Source organism: Schistocerca nitens, chromosome 8 (assembly GCF_023898315.1).
Source record: "Schistocerca nitens isolate TAMUIC-IGC-003100 chromosome 8, iqSchNite1.1, whole genome shotgun sequence".
NCBI classification, from domain to species: Eukaryota; Metazoa; Arthropoda; class Insecta; order Orthoptera; family Acrididae; genus Schistocerca; species Schistocerca nitens.
In genome coordinates this window covers 14484835-14508698 of record NC_064621.1, presented here as the reverse complement: position 1 = coordinate 14508698, position 23864 = coordinate 14484835, and the positions used below count along the sequence as shown (strand labels likewise).

At 36.9% G+C, this 23864-nt stretch overlaps 1 protein-coding gene and 1 non-coding gene across 2 annotated transcripts in view; one reads left to right on the top strand and one right to left on the bottom strand.

Moving 5' to 3' along the window:
• LOC126198608 (protein unc-13 homolog B) overlaps window positions 1–23864 on the top strand; it is a 450615-nt gene that overhangs the window by 301921 nt on the left and 124830 nt on the right. Inside the window, exons 16-17 of the mRNA XM_049935061.1 lie at window positions 10048–10205; window positions 10811–10938. Of these exons, the coding sequence (XP_049791018.1) occupies window positions 10048–10205; window positions 10811–10938 (286 nt within the window). The remainder of the gene's footprint in view (window positions 1–10047; window positions 10206–10810; window positions 10939–23864) is intronic.
• Trnat-ugu (transfer RNA threonine (anticodon UGU)) lies at window positions 2096–2170 on the bottom strand. Its single transcript has one exon. It is a non-coding gene; the product is annotated as a tRNA-Thr (tRNA).

Genomic DNA, 23864 nt, shown 5'->3' with positions numbered 1-23864 from the left:
AAAGCTTGTGAAGAGATACGATAAGTGCCTCAATCGCTATGGAGACTATGTAGAAAAATAGTGCAAAGATGTAGTTGTAAGATGTATATATTAAAATATTTTTATTTAACTTGGTGTATTTTTTTAAATCAACTGGAGGTTACTTTCTGAACGGCCCTCGTATTTGACCAATGGGATAATATTTTAATTTGTAATGTGCTGTTTCCTTCACTTACATAAGAACCCTTTTTGCTGCATTCCTATGATTCACATTAAATTTTGAACAATATTTTGAGAACTATGGCACCAAGAAAGCTATGTCTGGTCAAGGCCTTTGTGGAAGGTAAGAGAATCTACCAATAAGCTCACTATATGGAAGCTTTTTTTACTTCATTATCACACATTGCATCAAGGAAATTTGGTTTAGTTTCCACTAGTTCCTTGGCTCCCTTAACATTCTCTGCCAAGTTGTTAATTAATATACTACCTCTGAGAATGATTAATTGTTCCATATTTGTTGTTTTCAAATTTCACTTCTAACATGTGTGATTGCAAGCTCATGTGCTTGATTTTAAAACAACAATCTGAAAGAATTTTTACCTTTTGCATTTCCTTCTCATCCTGTATGGTAAGTCTCCCCTAACCTGCAGTTGTGACTGGCTTTCCCAAAATCTACCCCTTTTCATAGACCTCTCCAGTCCTTTTCCTTCACCCCTCTTCCTTCCCCTTCAACCCTTCTGCATGAAGAAGGCATCACTGGCTCGCAAAGCTTGCCAATTACAACCGTCTTTTATGTGTGTTTTCTGCCACTGCTTGGTGAGTAGACTTTTTATCTATCCAGTTAAATAATTTTGTCAATAATTGAGTGTTTTGTTGTTATATTTTCCTTTAATTGGCTATGCAATATGCACTCTTCACATCATACTGATTGGTATGCCACTTTTTCACAACACTAACTGCTAGCAGTAGACAAGTTGTTTCAAAATTTGAAACAAGAACATAAATCTCATTATCGTCTATGCCTTGTACTTGACTAATGCACTTTGTGACTAAACAAGCTTTAAAGATTGATTTCTCACCAATTGTCTTCTTTTTCAATATCCATCTGTCTTTATTGAAGTTACACCAGATGATAGCTTGACCAATTCCCATGCATCCCGAGACACCAAGGAGTTAATGCCTTCAATCATTGCAACTATCCATTCAGCACCTTATCAGAATTAAGTGTTGCATGATACAACAGTGGTTCATTGTTGTACCTTCCTCGCACATCATTTGTTTGTGCATCTTCAGTATAAGCTTTCTCTTTTGAACAAAGCATCATTGGATGACATTTAGTTAGTCTCATTTCTCCTTTTGTTATTGCGAAGTTACAGTGTGTTCCACTGTTTCCCTATAACCTTCAATTAATAGACACATTTCTTCCAAATTCTCCTCCTGATCTGAGAATCCACCAAATTCCTCTTTAGTGCTCAAATGTTCTATTTACTTCTTCGCAGCATCAATACTTGAAACTGGTAGTGCCCCATCATTGCACAGTTCAATAAAGTCTTTCTGTCCTCTATTTCAATTTATGTGTGCCATCTCATTCCAAGAACTATTTAGTAACTTGCTTCCTAGCAACTGCGAGCTTACATATTCATTAATCTTGTTTTGAGGCATTCAGATATATCATTTTTCTGTAGTGTATATATCATAGTTACTTCATGCCAAATTCCTTAAGACTTACAAAACTGCAACTATTTGTGCGAACAGAATGGTAGGCCATCGTGAGTGCAGATTCTCTTTGAAGTATTTACTGATTTGATTTCCCATTGGAGTCAACCATTTCTTGAATTCTTCAAAAACATCATACTTATTTGTGAAGAAATATACAAATATGTATCTGCTTGCATCATTCATGATGTTTAATTAAATATCTATTGCCTCCCAAACTTGGAACAACAGTAGGTCCCATGAGATCACTATGAACAAGCTCTAAATTGGTTGTTCATTCCTTTGAATTTTGTGATACAGTATTCAGAAACAGACCTTGTGTCAAATGATAATTAAATCAAAGCCCTTAGCTGCTGACAGGTGTTGTTGATATACATCAATGGGGACAGCTGAAAATGTGTGCCCTGACCAGGACTCGAACCTGGGACCTCCTGCTTACATGGCAGACGCTCTATCCATCTGAGCCACCAAGGGCACAGAGGATAGTGGGACTGCAGGGACTTATCCCTTGCACACTTCCCATGAGACCCACATTCCCAACTGTCCACAACCTACATTCATAGTGTTTCTAATAGATATTTGCCCATTCACTCATTACTCGTGCCAGACTAAGCGGACGAGTCCTGTAAGAGTTCAGGCAAAGCGTGCGCATTCACACAGAAGAAGATCAGTGGCTGGGTAGCCTTTATCTATATGAAGCTGGTATCTGTTCCCGAAAGAACAGACACCATTGATGACTGTGCAGCTTGTCTAGAATGAAATGATAATTAAATCAAAATCCTTAGCTGCCAACACCTGTTAGCAGCTAAGGGTTTTGATTTAATTATCATTTCATTCTAGAGAAGCTGCACAGTCATCAATTGTGTCTGTTCTTTCGGGAACAGATACCATCTTCATATAGACCTTGCGTCAGTTTACTCATCAGATAGCCATCACACAGATTTATTTCACCTTTTTCACAGTCTCATCCCAGGACTGCTCCCTTTTACATCAGATTGTTGATTGCACTCTTATTGACATGTGTCATTTCACGATGCCACAGATCTGGTGATTTTGTGTTAAATCCACTGTTTCTCAGTATATTTATTGAACTTCTATCATCTGCTCATGTCTTCATATTACATATAAATATACATACTGCAGCATGTGTATATGTATGTCCTGCATGAAGGTTAAAAATGGGTGTCAGTACTCTGGTGGTTAGTACCTCCAACATCGCATAGGAGCTGAGATATGTGCAAAAACGTGTTGGTTTAGCACCTGGAATGTAGGCAGTCCTGCAAAACATGTGTGTTGCGTGGGAGTATCATCAACCTGTTTTGCAGTGTTTACAAGTGTGGATGGACACGGCTTGTAGAAGGATGGGATGGGTAGAGGAAGGTTCAGATGGAGGAGGGAGGACAGGGGAGAATGGATAGGAAGAGAGGGGATGATTGAGAAATGGGGGTAGACAGAGAGATTGTGGGAGAAGGAGAAGGGCAGAGAGATTGGGGGGGGGGGGGGGCAGGAGGAAGTAGGTTGGGTGAGTAGGACACAGGAGGAGAGAGATGGATAGAGGTCTGGGAGGTAGAGGGAGGTCAGATATGGACAGATAGTGAGGGTAGTGTGTGTTTTGTGTGTGTAGTATTGGCATGCCTTGCAAAGGTTTCATGTGTGGATGGGCACAGTTGATCAGAGATAGAGATTGGAGGAGAAGATGGATAATGAGAGATTGGGGAGGGTGAGGTGGACAGAGAAAGGGAGAGGAGAAGATGGACAGAAATGGGGAGGAGAGGAAGGACATAGGGGGATGATGAGGTGGAAAGTGAGAGAAAGGAAGAAAACAGACAGAGAGGGTGAGGAGATGAACAGAGAGAGGGGGAGGAAGAGATGTACAGAGAGGCGGGAAGTAGGGCATGGGCAGAAAGGGAGGGGAGGAGGAAATGGACAAGAGAGAGAAAGAAGCAGCAGTGCAGAAGGCAGGTAGAATGTGTAGTGGGCTGGCTCTTTGCTGAAAATTATCTTTGCTCTCACATTAACCTTCTCCACAGCTTTGGTTTCTCTGCTATCACCTAGAGTTAGGTTTTCATCTAAAATATTTTTTATCAACAACTGAAAAATAATTTTCTTTTGGAACTGTGTGCTGAGTTGCCCTAGAATCCAGTCTCCAATTGTCACTATTCAATGTAACATTTGTACTAACAGCACCTGGTTTCTTTTGCTATCTTTTAAATTTCCTCTTTTCAGAGCAATTTCTGGACATGTGAACAAGTTTGTGATAGTTGTAACAAACAAAAGTATGATTTTTGTGTTGCATGTTTCTTAGTTTGTTACTGTCTCTTCTCACATTGTTCAGTAAATGGTGCTTTCCAGCACCTTTAACTGCTGGTATCAAGGACATTGCAGAATGTTTATTTTCATTATAGTCATGACATCTGGCATCTTCAGCAAGCAAACACCATTCAGTTGTAGCACTCTTAAATTCATTATATGGACAATTTCACAAAACTGTAACTACTGCATCCCATTCGTCTGGAGGTTCACATAGAATAGTCATTGTTAGAACTCTATCTTCAGTTTTGTTAGATCAGCTGCACTTTATTTTATAAGTCATAGAATATTTTCCATAGATTCACGATTTTTCATTTGTAGGAAATATAATTTCTGTATAAGTTACACAGTGTGACATAGGCTGTCCTTTGGAGCATATAATTCTTGAAGTTCTTCTTGGATTGTTTGGTATTTGCCAAATTTTATTCACAAATCAGTGTGTATTAGTATCATTTTCATTTTGTATGACCAACAGGTGTAATTCTCTCCATTTTGTTTGTCAGTACTGTGTGTTCACCGTCATCTCTATATATTTCACATATTGTCCTACTGTTGTTAAAAGAAAATGTTTTCTTTCACTTGAAATTCACAAATACAGCATCAGTTAACATTTTACAAATGCATCACACAAAAATACTTGGACAGTTTCAGCAAATGTCTCACCTTTCCCACAAATGCAATGTTTAGATTGGCTAATTGACACTAATACAATTGCCTGTTTCTTTATTAACATTCCTGGGCCTATAACCATTGTAGGAGTAAAATAAACAGTCATATTACACACATTAATATTTAGTGAACAGAAAGAAGCATACACCATTATAGCAGAGAAACTAACTGCACTTTTTAACAGAACAAGTCTTCTTGATTTTTCATTGCCTTTCTAAGCGGCAACAATATCAAATTTAATTCAGTCATAAGAAATGGAACAAATAAAGGAGCTTTTATCTAAATACCTAACTTTATCTCTCAGCAGAGATGAAATGTTTGGGTACGAGAGACTGATAGACACTCCAGAAGTCCTGGTTGCTCCTTGGCAGAAGATATTATTCGTGAAACACCTGGTTGTTTTGAGTATGCTAGACAGTCATTAGCATGCAGATGCCAGTTGTGCATTAATGTAAACAGATGACATTTTCAGCAACATCTATAAAACAATATTTATCACATGACAGTCTGAACATTCTGGAGATCACTAGCTTTGGAACCTTCATGGGTCTCTAACGGGAAAAGGGTACACCTGTGATATTTTTTATTTTGTAAAGAAAGTCTTTCTGTTAATGCTCTCTAAACTTTGTAAAATTTTGTATACAAGGTTTTTTTACACCCTGCATATGTGGGGTATATTAATATGTAGGGAGGGCATCAGTGGTAAGTAGCAAGGTGTCTGGGGGAAGTGGAACAGGCATAAATTTTAGACAGTACAATAAGTGATTGTTGCTCTTAGTCTGTAGATGTAGGTGCACCATAGAAATGACGTGTTCAGTGGGTGCTTTGAAGGCAGAACCTACGGGTTGTTGAAAAGAAGAAACAAACATGTTGGAACATGTGGTTTGGGTTGGAACTGATAATTTGCACTTAACATATTATTCACTGCCATGTGATGCACAATACACAAAGCTTGGTTAGGAGACCAAAAACTACTATCTTGTAGGGTCCTGAAAGAATCCTTGGAAGAAATGTATCATTTCAGGTCTTAGTGAAAGATTATCTGAACCCTTGCAGAGGATAAGAATGAGTTTTTGACATAGGAGGTAGCAAATAATATTGGCAAATTTTTTGTGACTCGGTGCTTTGTAAGCAATGACTTGGGAAGGCATCTTGGATTACAACAATATAACACCAAATATTTGTTTGTAAACAGGACCTTCTTTAGACAGTTGGGGGGGGGGGGGGGGGGGGAACCACAGCAGCATAAGCCACAATCCACACAAAGGCCTCAGAGAATGAGTATGTCTGTTCTCTTTGTGTGTGTGTGTGTGTGTGTGTGTGTGTGTGTGTGTGTGTGTGTGTGTGTGTGTGTTTCTATAGATAAAGTGTGTATGTAGCTTATGCAAATGATATGGTGTAAGCCAGTGTTCATGCAATAGAGTTGTATTCCAAACTGTGTGAACATGAACATTATGTAGTTGGTGCAGCTACCCAGGTGTTTATCAAAAGCAAACAGCTGCGCAAAGTTAAAATATCATACCTCCACTTCCAGGAAATAAATCACAGTTTTCATCCTTGATTATTAGATCTGAGTAAAAGTTTTAAACAAATCTGGGTTTTGGTGTTCCCACTTTTTTCATCGTTTAGTTAATAATACTTTGAGGAAGTTGTGTATTAGGTGTCATACTTTCTCCTGTAAATATAAATCAGACAGTAAAAAAATATCGGTAGTTTCCCTGTATGATGGTAATACAAGACTTCTGTAACTTAACAATTCCCAGACTAATATTTGATGAGAGCCAGGGAAATTGTACAGGGATCGATGACCTCAGCAGTTTGGGTCCTTAGGAATTCACACACATTTGAACATTTTTGTTTTTTCATGTTGGCCAACTGAGGACCATGAAGTTCAACTATTGTGTTTGGAGTGGGTTTTGATGTCGACGCACTAGTTGTGCATCTTATAACTGTGTCATTCCTTCCTCTCATCCACAGAGCACCAGTCTACTCTCTTGATGGTTTGTCCTGGAACCCTATTTGGTTAAGAATTCTCTTGATAAATGTCTGCTCTTTCAAATCTCTTTCTGTACCTTCCAGTTCCTGCAGATCTTTTATCACTTCTGTTTACTTGCTGACTTGATCTTCCTCTTTTGCCAGCTGGTCAGTATCCTGTAGATATGTTCATACAAGGCTAGAAGTCTCATCCTATCTTTTGTGACGGCCTTCGTAGAGACAACACTTCGCTGTAGAAACGGCCTACGAAGTCACCGCCACACTTTTAATAGCGGGCCGACCGGTCCGCTGGAACAGTGAACAGAAAGATGAAAACCCAAACACTCGGATTAAATGAAAGTCGGTACTTATCTTTATTAACGACGATACAGAACACAGTGGTGAACATTGTCTACAGAAATCTGTCTAGTTCGAGTCGGTGCGGCTTGGTCAGCGTCGGCTGACGACAAACAACAACTCTGCTGCGATGAACACACAACTGACTAGCAGGTACACAATTCGGTGGCGAGTATACAACTGAGCGGCGAATCCAGAACTGTCCTAGCGCTCGCGACTCCAGCGCTTAAGAAGCCAGAAGCCAGCGGCGATTTCCTGTATCGCTGGCGCTGCTTATGCGGACGGCGTCCGGACTTTGATGCTGCCAACCTTTTTGGCAGCGGGCTCGGTTGGCATTACTGGCTAGGATATAACACTATCCATGTCCATGATTTTTGCACATTACTTGCAAAGCTCCTGGTCTGGTCATCTTTTATACTGATTATGTTTCTCGGCTGATCCCAGTATCTTCCTCATTATCTTTCTCTCTTGGATTCAAAGTTTCTCTTTGTGAAACCATCGTGTTAAATAATTGGCACTCTGAAGCATTTAGGACTTCAGGACAGATAACTGTTGATAGTGCTTTATTTTTGTGATAGAGAGGGTACACTTTTTGTTGTACGTTCTCTTGGTTATTTAGTATGCCAGTTCCAGCTTGATTACATGAGTTGATAATGCTTTTTTCCTGGCAAGATTGGGTTCCAGTCATTCTCCCAGGTATTTAAGCTTGAATTTTATTTTATTTTATTTTTTTTTTTTTTTACTTCTCCTGTTCCAGGTGCAGTGTGCTCCATGGAGAAAACATTTGGAAGTCCCTGTCTACTTAACTCCTTTCAAAACTCTCTTATTGCCTTTAGTAGTGCAATATTAAAGAGGACAGGGGGGTGACTATTTGCATGTCTTACTCCTGTCTTGATTTCAGAAATTCTTGAAAATGTTCCTTCAAACTTTACTCTGCATCTGATGTTGTTTGAAATCTGCTGGAAAAGATTATCTGTCTCCTGATCCAGCCCTAGTTCCTGCAGGTTTCTCATGAGAGTAGATCTATCACTTGAGTCATATGTCTTCTTAAAATAAAAATAAAAGACAACAGCATACTTTTTACCAGTCATTATCAGCTATCATAGCATTGACTTTAAATTAAGTAGTATTATGTTCAGTACCAAAGTGTTCTTTTCAGAATCATCAGTGGTAGGGAAAATATCACATGTAGCAGGTATCAGCGAGCTCTGTCCATAATTATTAATGTCAGTTACGTCTTCTTTCTTATGCAAGGGATGGATCAAAGCAGAAGTCCAATCACTTGGTAATGTTTCAGTCTCACAAACATTTTGTAGTATCCCCATCAACTTGCTTACTGTCTTATCTGTAGCTTGCTTCCATAATTCAGTTGGTATTGAATAATCCACATATGCTTTGTTGTTTTCAAAGGAACTGGATCATATCTATCATTTCTTCTTTGTTCGCTGATTTAAAGTTTGATTGCTTGATGTTATCTTCATAAGTAAGGAAATGTATCAGGTGGTTCACAGGTAAGGAGATACTCAAAGCAATTGGTCAGAAGATGGCAATTGTCTATAGTCAGCTCTCTTTCTGTCTGGTCCTCTGAAATGCAAAGTTGGTGGCTATAATGACCGGGGTTTTTAAAGCTTCTTAAGAAATTTCTGGTACTGGTATTGGTCTTCTTGAAGACTTCATCCAACTGTGTTAATTGGTCATTTGCTGCTTCAGTTGTACTTGTCTGATGGTCCTGACAGCTGATTTCTGTTGCTCTATGAACTTATCCTTGTTGTCATATGTCTTTCTCTAGTTCTTTTTCAGCCACTCTGTCTCTCTCCACATCACCACTTCATCACTGTCCATATCACTGCTTCATCACAGGTTGTTGTCCACCAGGCATGTTTCTTGTATTTTAGCAATAGAGCTGTAACAATGGAGTTGTAACTTCATTAGGTTATCCCTCTGTTAGTCTCAGTTGTACATTCCAGTGCTTCCAATTCCTGTGTCAAGTGATGACCATTTGAAAGTTTCTGTAATCAAAGTTAATAAGCTTGAATGATTTGGTTTTCTTAGTGGTCTTGAGTTGAAATGTTGGTTTTATTTTGAGAGGTAGTGGTCTGAATCTAAATTTGCATCCCTTAGGCTAACACTTTTACATTCTGGGTCCATCTATGGTTACCTCCAGCTGGCTACATGGTTTGTCTGTAATTCTCCCAAGAGGTGGTTGAGTGATGTCCCATCTTTTGCTTCCTTTGCAAATGCCATTTTATTCATTATCAAGTTTAAAACCTTAGAGAGTCCCTCTAGTCTAGATTCTCTCCATTCCTGTTGGCCGGTACATGGGCTGGATATTCTCTCTCAGCATCTCTAAACTTGTGCTCCTTCCCTAATTGGGCATTGTAGTCACTGACTAGGATGGCTGTATGATGCTCTGGGTTCATGCTAATTGTGTCCACGTATTTCTTCTAAAAATTTGTCAGTATTTTCAGTGTTATGTTCCTTGTCATCATCATTATTGTAAAAACCAGCTAACATCTAATCACATTTGTTGGTTTATTCATCTCACATTTTGCATAAAATGTGCCTTTAACTGCAGATAAAGGGGAGCATGGAGGGAGATGATAGGTGACCAAGACCAGAATAGGCTGATCTATTCCAGACTGTATAATTTACAACTGCTTATGCACACTGCAACAAAAGTGCACTGATGGAGAAGCCATTTTTTTAAAATTCATATCATAATTTGAAAGCACTCATTCAGAACATTGATTATAACAATAAGTAATGTGAACATTGATATTTGTAAATGTCATGCATAAGGTGCTTTTTTTTCTTATCCCACTGAAAACAATATATTAATGTTTTGCTGTATTCACTTCTCCCATTATTTAGAATATTCTTCTACTGCAGTTTACATGTAATAGTAAGTCCAATATGTTACATTAAATGCAGTTAAAATATTACCTTTGCATTTTAGTAGAGTGAAAAATATTAACATGTTATTCTCTTCAGATACAGATAACAGATATGTTGATTCTGTGAATTTATTGTCTTTCTTGACAGCCTGGAGCCTCGTATAACAGCAAGTGTGAAAGAACTAGGAGACTTACTTTTAGCTATCAAAGGAGGAGGGCAGGTTACACTGAATCAGCCATCTCAGAGACATGCTGTGGCAGCAGAAGCAGATGAAGTGTTGAGACCACTTATGGATTTGCTTGACGGTAATTTATGTTGGCTGCTTCTTTTACTCCCGATTGAGATGTTTTGATAAATTCATTTGTTTAACACCAAGACTTTTATAATAGAACTGGTGACTGCAACATCCTATATGTGTTCAACTAAAATTTTAATATTAATTTTTGTAAGTTTGAAAGAAACATATCGCTCACTGACAAGAACAGTGAGACAAATAAGAAATACAATACTTGAGGAAACTATACCTAAAGAATTAATTCTATAAAAGTTATACTGAAATAGCAAAAGCTTCCTTAAAATTCAAGTGAGCATTGTTGGCAGTAAATCCTGTTGTATTTTTGTGCGTATTGAGGCACTTCACACCTGTTTTTCAGTGACATAAATATAAGATGCCATTTTGTAACTTGTGTCACTTTTCTTGCTGTGGTGCTATATGTTGTGAATCATTTCAGTTAGATAAATAGAAATTGTGTCTACATTTATATATCAACTTTTGCTCTACGATATACCACAAGCAAAACTTATATGGAAAAATGCACTTGGTTCTTTTGGTTCTCAGTTATTTCATCACTAGTGAATTTAAGTATTTTATCTGCATATGTTTTAATCACTTTATCTGCTCATGATTTAGGATCACTATCACTGTATGCTGAATCATGTGAAAAAACAGTTCTAAAGAGACTGTTGAAAGAGCTGTGGAAAATAGTTATGAGAATACTGGAGAAGACTGTTGTGCTTCCTCCAATGACAGACAAAAGTGTAAGTTCTCTCTTTCTTCTTTTGCCTGTATCATCTGGTATTTACAAGAGCCATTCTATAAGTAAAGCAACAAGGTTTTTCTTCCCTGCTAATTTCGATTGAAAAAAATGTGGAATTTATTGAGTGACATCGTGGAATCATGTTCTGGTAGGTGGTGGCACTATGTGTAACTCACAGAATGATGTTTGTAATGGAGGTTAATTCCAATTAGAGAGCTGCCAATGAGTTTGTTTTGGTGGAAAACCAGAGCATCACAAATATTTACAGGCCCTTGTCGAGCAAGGAGTCTCGTCATCGCTATAGGGTCGTGCAGACTTGTTCGATGTCCCATGTGTCAGCCAGCCACACAGCAGTGAGTCCTGTAATGATGTTGAAATGCGCTGTATGCACCATTTTTCATGGTGGTCAGTAGATCACTATCAAAACAGTTTGCAGCTCAACTAAACATCTCTTTTGGTAGTACTGACACACACATCCACCTGTTGGGGTACTTAAAAGGTGTGTGACTGCTGGGTTGCTCACTGCCTAACAGAAGACCATAAAGAGCAATGAAAGACCATCTGTACAGAATTGCTTTCACATTATGAGGCTAATGACAATTTTTTGTTAAACATCATCAAGGCGATGGAACATGGGTTCATTGCTTCAAAAAGAAACAAAAGAGAAATCAATGGAGTGGTGCCATACCACCTCTCCTCCAAAGGAAAAGTTCAAAGCTGCACTCTCAGTCAGTAAAGTCATGGCGATAGTCTTCTGTGACTCTGAAGAGGTCATTCAGTTTGATGTCATCCCTCATAGTACAATGATATACTCTGAAGTATATTGGGTTACCCTCAGGAAATTGAAAAAATGACTTCAATTGTTCAATGCCACAAAAATGCAAACAAACTTCTCCTTTACCATGACAGTGCAAGACCTCACCCAAGTCTGCACACCTGATGGGATCTCACAGAATTTCATTAGACTGTTCTTCCTCATCCACCTTACAGCCCAGATTTCACAACTTCTGACTTCCATCTGTTTGGCCCCATGAAGGGTGTACTCCAAAGGAAGCAGTACATGGGTGATGGGGCAGTTATTGATTCAGCAAGAAGTTGTTTGCAATCTCTGCCAGTATATCATGTCACATTAGGCCTAAATTGTTAGTAGTGATTCAAAGATCTGTGTTTGATCTGCGTGACTTTGATACAGGGTGAGGCATCTATCACATGCCACCCAAAATAGCTGCAGAATGATTAAATATATTGACAAGCGGTATACATTAAGTTACACCAAATAATTTAGCACATACAAAAAGCATTTTTAATGTTTATAGAAGGTGCATTAAGCTGACCTTGTTTTTTAATTTGTTGAATTTAATCATATGGTGACACAGCCCATCCCAGTAAGGTGGCTTAAGGCCATCACATTGAATAGAGAATATGTTGAAAAATAGGGTTTTGTAGCCAAAAGCATGGGGAATAATATGGTGTATTCGAATCTTGAATAAACCCAACCTACTTTCAGAAAAAAATGTGTTGCATTACTTATTCAACAACTCTTGTATTTTTAACATGATTGTATGATGTATTTGGAATAATTTATAAGTATTGTACACTTTAATGAAGTTGTGCCTCGTGTTTGCTGAAGTCACTAAAAATATTCACATAAATATGTATTTAGTGAATCCCAGTAAAAATTGAATGCTATACAGTGTCTACAAGAGAATAGTAATTTTAACTTTAATTCTGCTATAATTTTTATATACTGTCACTTTTCCTTTCTCTATTTATGTAAGGCAGTAAGAGAGGGACTTAACTATGAATGATAATGCTGCTACTTTTCTGATTAACATCTTGTGATGTGCTGTTTCCATTGTGCTTGAAGTAACTACAAACAGGTTTGTGTATTGATATCAACGCACACAGAAAAGAAAGCAAAATATTGTAATGCATATACACAATGGAGACTTGAACTCCATGTACTGAGATTCCTGTAATTGTTCATCTATTGTACTGTTACTGAGTTGTATTGAGTCTTTCTGTGTAGTCAATGATTCAACTTGTTTCAGTTTCTAAGAGACAAATTTTCATGAATTCATGTTGTAGCATACACCAGAAGTAGAGAGATTAGAATGTGGGAATTATTACATTTTGCTATACATCTCAATTGTCAGCTACAAATATTATCTAACTGGTAAATAAGACTTATAGTGATTCATCAGTAAGTTGATCTACTATTATCAAGTGGCACAAAAGTTTTTAGAGTATCATAATTCAGAATTTTATTATGTATTCAATGGCTGATACATAACTTTAATTAGTAAGAATATATTAATTTTTATCCAATTATCAAAGATATTGATAGGCGATATCTTGTTTGATAAGAGGAAAAATTTGAGGGCAATTCAATTATAAATATCTCCTGCATCGGAGAGAAAGCATCCTGTTGCCTCAGCAAATAAAACAGCTCAATGTGTCATGTGTGGGATATTGTCAGAGCTTTATCATCATGGTATTTCAGCTCAGGATCAGCAAGTATCAGCATGTTTCATAAAGATGCTTGGCTTTTCATATTGTTGCTACAAGTGAGTACTGTGAGTACCTCAGTACAGGGTCAAATTCTGTGGGCAACAATGTTCTCATGACAGCAGTCACTATCTACTATCATAATCTGTAGCAGCAGTTAAACAGGCCACAGTCCAGTTTTTCTTTACCAGTTACACAGTGATACATGCCAAAAACCACATTAGGCAATGTAGCGATGTGCCCCATTTGGGATAGGGCACCATTCATGTAGGTGGGAAAGATATTCTCATGTGATTGGTGTTTTCATTCAATGAACAGGGTTCCTGATGCTTTTGTCATTGAATGTTACTGGAAATATCTGTTTCTTTACCCATAGTACGACACAGATGACCTCTACCACCAGATGGACAATACTCCACGCTGTCCTCCACCCCCCCCCCCCACCCCCCCCCCCACTCCCAATCCCCCCACTCTCCCAATTGTTCTTATTTTTATTTTTATTTTTATTTTTTACTATATCTTCGTCATTTACCAGCCATGGCTGGACAGACTGCATCACAAATACAATGTTTATCAACTAACATTTATACAACACAATATACAAAATTTATATTACAAATAAAAGAAAATATTTATGCAGTGCACAAAAACACACAGAACATAGCGGAAATGAAATATAACTAAACAGGAAAGTAAAACTTCATAGCAGCAAATGAAAATACCATAAAGCAAAATGTCACACACACAAAGTTTCATTTTGGCAAAATATGTACTTTAAGTAAAACACAAAATTAAATGTGTAGTTACCATAAGAAGAAGATTAAATTTAGGCAAAATTATATATAAAACATAACAATATTTATTATTTTGTCCATTCAGTAGAACCGCTGTTGAAAAACTCTTCCAATGAATATAGTGCATGTTGTTTCAAGTCCTGAGCAATTTTTTTTTTCCGAAATAATTGAGGTGGCAGTGATTTCACTTCTGGAGGCAGTTGATTGTACATTTTTAGGGCGACTGTTGGAAAGCTGTCTTGTGTACTTGATAGGCGACACCTTGGCACTTCAATGTTCCTGTTACAGTGAGTGTCATGATTATGTATTTCTTGTCTTATGCTAAAATTCCCTTGATTTTCTTTTATATACATGAGGCAGAAAAACACATACTGGCTAAAGACAGTCATTATGCCTAGCCTGGTGAAAATAGGCTTACAGTGGTCCAGTCTTTTGCTAGAGGATATGATGCTGATGGCTTTTTTGTAATAGCAACACATCTTTGCTGCCTGAGGAGTGTCCCCACAACAACAGTCCATAGCTAATGTGGCTGTGGAAGAGTGCATGGTAGACTATTGTGAGAAACTGGTCAGTTATTCCCTCTTCAGCTTCCTCAGGAGGTATATCACACGAGAAAGTTTGGTGCATACATATGCAGTGTGATCATTCATGGAGAGTTTGCTGTCAATCTTGAAGCCCACTAGTCTGACAGTCTCCATGTTTTCTTGGTCTTCAATGTTGGTTAGACTGCATATCAAATGTTGGGTTTTTTCTTCATTGATCTTCATTTTGTTTATTACGAACCATTCTTTTATTTCTTCAAACATCAAATTTGATGCACCAAGAGCTTCTGCGGCTGTATGTCCTTTGGCAATAAGGGTAGTGTCATCTGCAAACTGCAACATTTGACTATTACAGCTCATATCATTGACATATATGAGGAATAGGAGAGGTCCTAGGGCTGATACTTGGGGCACTCCATGTTCCAGTTTTTGTTCAAGAGAAGTTGCTCCATGCACTGATACTACCTGCTTTTGGTTTTCCAAATAAGATTGGAGTATTGATAGAACAACACCTCCTACACCATAGCATCTTAACTTGGCTGTTGACAAAAACTGCACACACATTCGGGAGCTCATGTGCCAATACCCCACCTTCCCCCCTCCCAACCCCACCCACGCACCAAGTTCAATTGACCTCCATCCTAATGGGCACAGCTGAAATGCCATCAAGCAAGATGTGGCTTTTTTTGGACCCAGCTGCAAACAATCACAATGAGTGTGGGTGGTGTTCAGTGCTAATGGATCATGATGGATCTCAAAAATTTTTGGTGTCTCATGAAGTCCATATGATAGAGTATTGCCATGTCCAGTTTCATGAAAGGGGCTTTACATGGTAATAAGTAGATGTCTATAATATAAACATCTCATGAGTTTATATATCACATTCCCCAACATCTTTGTAATTTAAACTAGGTGACTCCTGCCAGGACTTGTTAATCATAAATGACAGTAACAGAAATTTCCTAGATAAAAAGGCATAAGTGTTTTTCTGCTGAATGACATCTCAAATGAGTATAAGTTGAGAAATGTCCCATAATAAATGAAAATCTTTTTTTTCCTGAGAAACCTAAGATTTAAAAATAATATTTTTTCTGAAATCCTAAATTAGAAATGTTATGTCATGGAACATTCTGAACTCTGTCAACTCTTGTTTTTGGCCTATGTAAATGACCTACTAAAGTCATTAAAATCATTTTGATAAACTACTATGTTCATTTACAACACAAATATACTAATAAAATGCCTAAAGCAAACTCAGTCAAGACAAAGCTGATTCATAGCAAAATATTTATTTTAATCTTAGAAATCCAATCTTATTTATTATGAAGTAATAACAATGACTTACAGGGTCCAGAAAAAAATATTAAATTATGCAGGTCACATTAAACTTACATTCACTACTATATGTTGAATCTCTGATTGCCAGATTGGTTTACTGAGTCACTTGCAAAATTATTCAGATAATTTAATGAAGTATGACATTAACTTGGTTCCTTTTTATTCCATCAGGTTGCACCAGATTCAGCAGAACTTAGTGTCCTCAGTTACAGACAACCAAACTACTGTTTGTACTTTACACAAAAAAAATCTTTTCCACATAACATCATTTACATACCAGTATCTTCAACATAATTAAAACTAATCATCATTATAATTATGAATGTTTTTCAGAAAGTAATGAACCACATTTTTTCCCTCATTCGAAAACAGTGCTATGAATGTGGAACATTAGGTATGTATTATTTGAAGTCTCCTGAGTGAGCATGCCAAGTTTCCTTCACTTCTGACCGACAGCGTAGCTGCAGGACAGTTTCAAGATGGTGTGTGTAGGTGTTGCAGGTTACAAATACCATGCCGTTATTGAATTTCTTACTGCAGAGAAAGAAACTGTGGGGAATATTCACAAATGCTTGTGCAAAGTCTATGGAGTATCTGCTGTCAACAGACATACAGTTAGTCACTGGGCACAGAGAGTGAGCTCGTTAGGAGGAGGTTCGGTGGAGCTCCACAATTTTCCGTAGTTGGGGAGATCATCCATGGTTGTCACACCTGACACCTTATCTAGCCTCCACAGACTTCCACTTATTTGGGCCATTAAGGGATGCCATTTGAGGAAGACATTTTGAAGATAGTGAGGAGGTGATTTACAGAGTGAAGCACTGGCTTTGCCACCAGGACAAGGGTTGGTAACGACAGGGCATACACGCCCTTGTTTCAGCTCGAGGAAGACCATAGAACGGGATAGAGATTATGTGGAAAAATAGGGTGTGTATATAAAACAATTCTTTCATGTGTGTAATTCTCATTATGTTCAATAAAGAACTGTATAAGAAAAAAGTGTGGTGCACTACTTTCTGGGCAACCCTCATAGTATCTATAAACCATCAACATCACACTTCTGTACATCTATTCAAAACTTTATCTATTATTTATTATTTATTTATTTGTCCAACAATCATTTTAGTACATTGTTTGTACGTGTGGTATAGGACAGTGGTAAACATAGTTAATTTACAATATAATAGTAGTTTTAACTACATTGTTGACATAATAAAAATGCATAATAATGTAGGTTGATGTACTACATTGCTTCTTCATGTGATACTAGCATTATTAAATTAGATTACATGATAAGCACAACATAAACCATATTATGAATTGACAATTAGTAAAATTTTGTAAATGAGGTTTACTTATTATAATGTTCCATAAATTCAGACAAATAATAGAAGCAGTGATCAAGCAAGAACTGTTTTAACTTTATTTTAAATGCATTTAATGTAGGTATGGATTTTAGGTAAGAAGGCAAATGGTTGTATAACATAGCTCCAGCATAATACTCTCGTCTTTTGCATAATTTTGTATTTACTGTGTTCATGTGTAGGTTCATCTTCTGCATAGTTTCATATGTGTGTATATCATAGTTGTGTCTGAAGAGATTTTCATTTTTTAAGATGCTCCCTTTTGTGAAAATTAGTTTTTCGTATACATACAAGCATGGTATCAGCAATATTTTGAGAGTTTTAAAAAGTGGTCTACAGGAATACTTGAATTTAGGTATTTTTTTCATCCTGATAATCTTTTTCTGTATTTTAAATGGTTTTGTAGAATTTGTGGAATTCCCCCAAAAAATTATTCCATACTTAAACAGCGACTGTATACTACAATGGTACATTGTCAGGACTGATGAGCAGCTTGTATACTGAGTGAGGATGCTAATCTTTTACATCAACATATTTGCAATCTGACGTTCCCTATATCAGTAATAGAAATTCTTGTAAGATTTTATGCAATAATAGTATACAGAATTGGTTCTTTAGCTTGTCATGAATAAATTGTGCAATTTTGTGTATCATCCCTCTATGTGCTGACTGCAAATACATAGGTAGTAACACATGTGTCATCAAGATAGTAAATTATGCCATCCACATAATATAACATATAAAGCAATGTTTATTAATAAAATTGCTTTTCATTGAATGTATTTCATTTATCTGTAATCACCATAGTGATTGCATGAAGCAATACAGCTCAACAGTTCTAGCAATATTAACCCTACCAATTCAATATCTGTGTGGTATAGCAGTATGATTATTAAATTACCATTGTCTGTATTCAGGGGCAAACTAATAAGAAAATTCAATGCATACATACAGATATTAGTTAACCACAAAATTAACTACCTAAAGTATACTACATACTATGCCTGGTTATCAACTTCCAAAACTTTATCTCAAAGTAACATACACATCATCAGTTTCATCAACTTCGAAATATTACCTCGAAGCTAACTATGTATCATTATTATCGCCAAAATTTTTATTGTTATCAATCTTCTGGAAACGGTATGTTCATATGTTCAAGTAACCTGTATGTTTTCATTATAATCATCATAAACACCCTCTTTCAAAATATTATCTTAAAGCAAACCTCTTTCAAAACCTTATCTTAAAGCAAACAGTATATCATCATTGTTATTGTCATAATCTTAATATCCTCCCAAGTAGACACATTATTCGTATTCACGTTTGTAACTATCTCATTTTGGAAGAAAAATATGGTTGTGGATTACTATATGTGTGTGTGTTTGTGTGTGTGTGTGTGTGTGTAAAACAGCAGAGTTGCTGCTGTCTTTGTTAGCACTGATTTGCAGCTCAGGTAGACACTGTTCTATCACCAGAGAAGGAGTCTTCTATTTTGGACAAAGGTTGCTCTTTTAGTACAAACAAAATTTTAGTTCTAAATTGTTTTACAGGAAATGACTGAATGTCCTTAAATACACCATTAAATAATTTTAGAGCTACCATTGGGGAACTGTTCTGCATCTTAGTTGATCAATATCTTGGCCTGTCTATACCGCCTTCATAGTGAGTGCTGTGTTAATGAAGTTCATTCCTCTTCCTGTAAATCTCATGATTTAACTTTGTGTGAATAAGTCAACTGAGTATATATTGGGTGAAAACAGTTAAACCTCTTAACCTGGAAAAAATTGTGTGCAGTGCATTTTTTTTCCCTTGAGGTACTGATCCTCATTCCTTTGTTATGTAATAAAAGCAAATTTTTGCACCCTGCAGAATGGCCCCACAGTAACAGTCCACAAGTAATGTGACCATGGAACATTGCAAAGTGTACTGTTACTAGGTACTATTGTTATATAACATTTTTTTAGTTTCCTCAAGAGATGTAGAACCCTTGGAGTTTGGAACATACATTTTTAATGTGCTGTTGCCAAGTTGATTTGGTGTCAGTGAAAAAGCCCAGAAGCTTAACAACTACTGTGTCACCCAGTGCTCCAGTATCACTTAGGCTGCATATTCTCCTCTGTATTTTGTCTTCATTAATTTTCATCTTGTTCATCATGAACCAGTCCATGGCCTCACTGAATAGGACTTCTGCTTGTTGAACAGCATGAAATACATTCTCCTCTTTTGTGAACAAAGTTGTGTCATCAGCAAACTGCAATGTGTGTCCTTTGGAGTCTATGTCATTAACAAAAATTAAGAACAACAGGGGCCACATTACAGATCCCTGTGGCACGCCATGTTTGAAGCCATTTCACCTGAGTCTGCTCCATGCACTTCTACAGTCATGTCATCTGTTATTTAGGTAGGATTTGAATTTGTAGAACAGCTCCCCCAATACCATATGATTTTAGATTGCTGAGAAGGGCTGTATGTGGGATACAATCAAATGTCATACCAAGGTCAGAGAATTACTGTGCTGTCGACTCCTTGTATTCAAGACCCTGACATATATATGTAACTAATTCAAGTACTGCTGTCATAGTTGACTTTTTTTCTGAAAGCTGTGCTGTGTATCATAAAAGAGGATATTTCCTTCAAAAAAATTCAATAGCTGATCTTTCGTTATGGTCTTCGTCACTGGTGCTGTAGATATAGGCCTGTAGCTCAACACTTCGTGTGGATTACATTTTTTGTAAACTGGTACTGTGTGTGCTACTTTCTGGAAGTCTGTAAATTCCCAGGTATCAAGGCATTTATTTATTTATTACATCCTGTAAATATCAGGCTTCCCTGATTATTTGTAGCTGTTTACTATTTTTATTGTCTTTTGGGTACACTCTCTTCCACATTACCATGCTGCATTTATTTTCAAATTTCATAACAACAGCAGGATGTGTTCTGAAGTCAAGAATTTCACCTATTGCACTTTCCCCTATGTTTGTAATATATTCAGTAAATTCAACTGGATTGCAAGAATTTGAGCAAAAAGAGACTTTTGCCTATGTTCATTAACCAGATCCCATGGTGCCTTGCGAGGATTGTGAGCTTCTTTAATTTTGCTCACTCTACTTATTTTCTGTGCATCCTTTTGGCCTGTAAATAATTTCAGTATAGCCTGTCCTTAATGCCAGTAACCTCAGTGGCTTTGACTTTATCATTTAGTAGTTGTACAATGCATTTTATTTTAGCTGATCTAGAGGTGTACCCACTCTTTACTTTGACAGTTTCCTGTATGTCTTTTTATTTGGCAGTTGGATATCCCTTGGGTTTTAATGAAAATTTATTGTCATATGTAGCTTGAAGAGTCTGGAACATGGAACAGAATGTATCATTTTTGTGGAAGTTCTTCATACATTTGATACCAATCTGTAGAAGACATTGCAGATTTAAAATCACCTAAATTTTTCATTGAAATTACCCTACTTCTGAAGACATAATTTGAATCCCAGCTGGGAATTTTTCAGCTACTTAATGATGTTGTCAATAGCTTCATTGTTACTGCACTGTGCTCTGCAAGCATAGGGACAATGACACTTACTTTGTAGTCTCAAGTATTTAGGACTGTGACAGCTGTATCAAGACAGCATCTCCTCTTGTTGGTAGAGAACTTGCCACAAATGGTCCATAGCTGCTTAATAAGTTCATACAAGCTCTATCTTTGTCACTACCTTCCCCGATATGGATGCTGATGTCTCCACATAAGGCAGTTTTTGTTCCAAGGCACACTAGATAAGACAGACAGCTTTCCAATTTGCTGATGAAATTTTAAAAATTTCCATTTCAGGAGTGGTACACAGAAACAGCAATTAAGTTAGCATCTGGGAACTCCAAAGCAGCAAATTCTAGATCCACGTCCACACAGAAATTATTTACATGAATTTTCTAGGCACTGAACTTACCATTTGCATATACTGACACATCACCATGTATAGGAAGATGTATTTTGTGTCAATGATTAGTAATTTCTTATGTGTATCACTTGTATGTTTCTGATAATCATCATCATACTTAGCACAGAAAGGGTGGCACTGATTTAATAAGATAATTGTGACAGATGAATAGAAAAGCTGAAGAGATGACGCAGCACAGAAGAATGAAAAACTGGAAATAATCCACATGGCTTGGAGCCATGTATCACCGAGCAAATAACTCATAAAGAATATGATTCGCTTTAGGATGTTCATCTTTACTGATCTACATTCTGTACAACACCCTATCATGATCAAATGTAATATAACTATAAGATTTTACTGTATATTACAACCCAGATTCTAGCATAAGACACAGCACAATATATTCAGTGGTTCACCCAGCCAAAAATTTTTCTTCATAGACAAATCTGTATTCTTCAGTTTTACTGTTCTACTGTCATTGTGTGTGTGTGTGTGTGTGTGTGTGTGTGTGTGTGTGTGTGTGTATGCCATCTTCCACTTATATTTAAACACATTACAAATTTTACTCAAATATTTCTCCCACCAGTTGAGATCCAGCTGTTTACAAAATTTGGCTAGTCTTTGCCTCACTGATTCCATAGACGCAGTAGATTTTAAATAGCTTTCAGCTCTCCTTTTGGAAAACCAGCTACTTCTGACAGCTTCAATAAAACAGCTACATCATTTTCTCTGTCTGCTGACAAAAAAAAAAAAAAAAAAATCTTTTAAATTACCGCAATCCCTTACATCCTAATCTTCATTCTCTACTTTGATCAAAACTTTGTTTTCAACTTCTACATAATAATTACATGAATTATCTACTTCATATTTTATCCCATACATATCAGATACATGGAAGGTTCCTAACATGTGATAAAGTATCATTCTGTTCAACATGCAGTTCTGTTTTACTTTTTGACACATCTGTTGCATTGTGGAAAATTTCTTATGTGAGCCTCTGTTCTGTATACTGCTAGGTACTTGATTTTTGTATTGATTATTCTGTCAAATATATTATTTAATTTATCTGTCACATTGTCTGTTTTCTCACATGTATTTGTTAATTTCCCCTTTAATTCATCTTCAGATTGTGTTAATAAGTCATGTAGTCCATTCATTACCTTGTTATATACTTCTGCTGTCTCACCACTCAGTTTATATTTTTTATTATCTTGTCATTTATTTTTGATATCTTATCAGCTATTTGGGCACTCAGTCATTTTCAATCCATTTTGTGATTTACAAGTTCCCTCACCTCTCTCAATACTCTTTCTATTAAAGTCTGATGTAACCCCAGATCATTCTTGGTTGACAATACAAATTCGATGCTTGCCATTTTTATTTCTTATAGTGACAGTGTTGTTAGCATATTCTGATGAATGTGGCTCAATAATTCCTTGGCCAAGCCACCTATGGACTTGACTTAAAAATTTCTTTCTGTCATGGTGAGAATGTTTGGAGTCTGCTGTATTGTGTTTTCTTTTTTTCCCAACAACTTTCATGCTGACATTGGTGTACTTTGTATCTGTGAACTGTAATTTGTCACTAAATATTCAATATGTTTCTTTTTTAACACTAACTGAGTTTTCAGTAACTAATTCAGATTAATTTACTATATGGAAACACCTGAAACTAATGTCAATTTCTGGCTTCCTGTAGTGACTCCTGCACTTTGTACTAAAGCTTCAGTTTGACCAAGAAGATCTTTTCTGGTTTCTATGACTAAATCCCAAAGAAAGCAGGTGTTGACAGATGTGAAAATTACCGAACTATCAGTTTAATAAGTCACAGCTGCAAAATACTAACGCGAATTCTTTACAGACGAATGGAAAAACTGGTAGAAGCTGACCTTGGGGAAGATCAGTTTGGATTCCGTAGAAATGTTGGAACACGTGAGGCAATACTGACCCTACGACTTATCTTAGAAGAAAGATTAAGGAAAGGCAAACCTATGTTTCTAGCATTTGTAGACTTAGAGAAAGCTTTTGATAATGTTGACTGGAATACTCTCTTTCAAATTCTGAAGGTAGCAGGGGTAAAATACAGGGAGCAAATGGCTATTTACAATTTGTACAGAAAGCAGATGGCAGTTATAAGAGTCGAGGGACATGAAAGGGGAGCAGTGGTTGGGAAGGGAGTGAGACAGGGTTGTAGCCTCTCTCTGATGCTATTCAATCTGTATATTGAGCAAGCAGTAAAGGAAGCAAAAGAAAAGTTCGGAGTAGGTATTACAATCTATGGAGAAAAAGTAAAAACTTTGAAGTTTGCCGATGACATTGTAATTCTGTCAGGCACAGCAAAGGACTTGGAAGAGCAGTTGAACGGAATGGACAGTGTCTTGAAAGGAGGGTATAAGATGAACATCAACAAAAGCAAAACAAGGACAGTGGAATGTAGTCGAATTAAG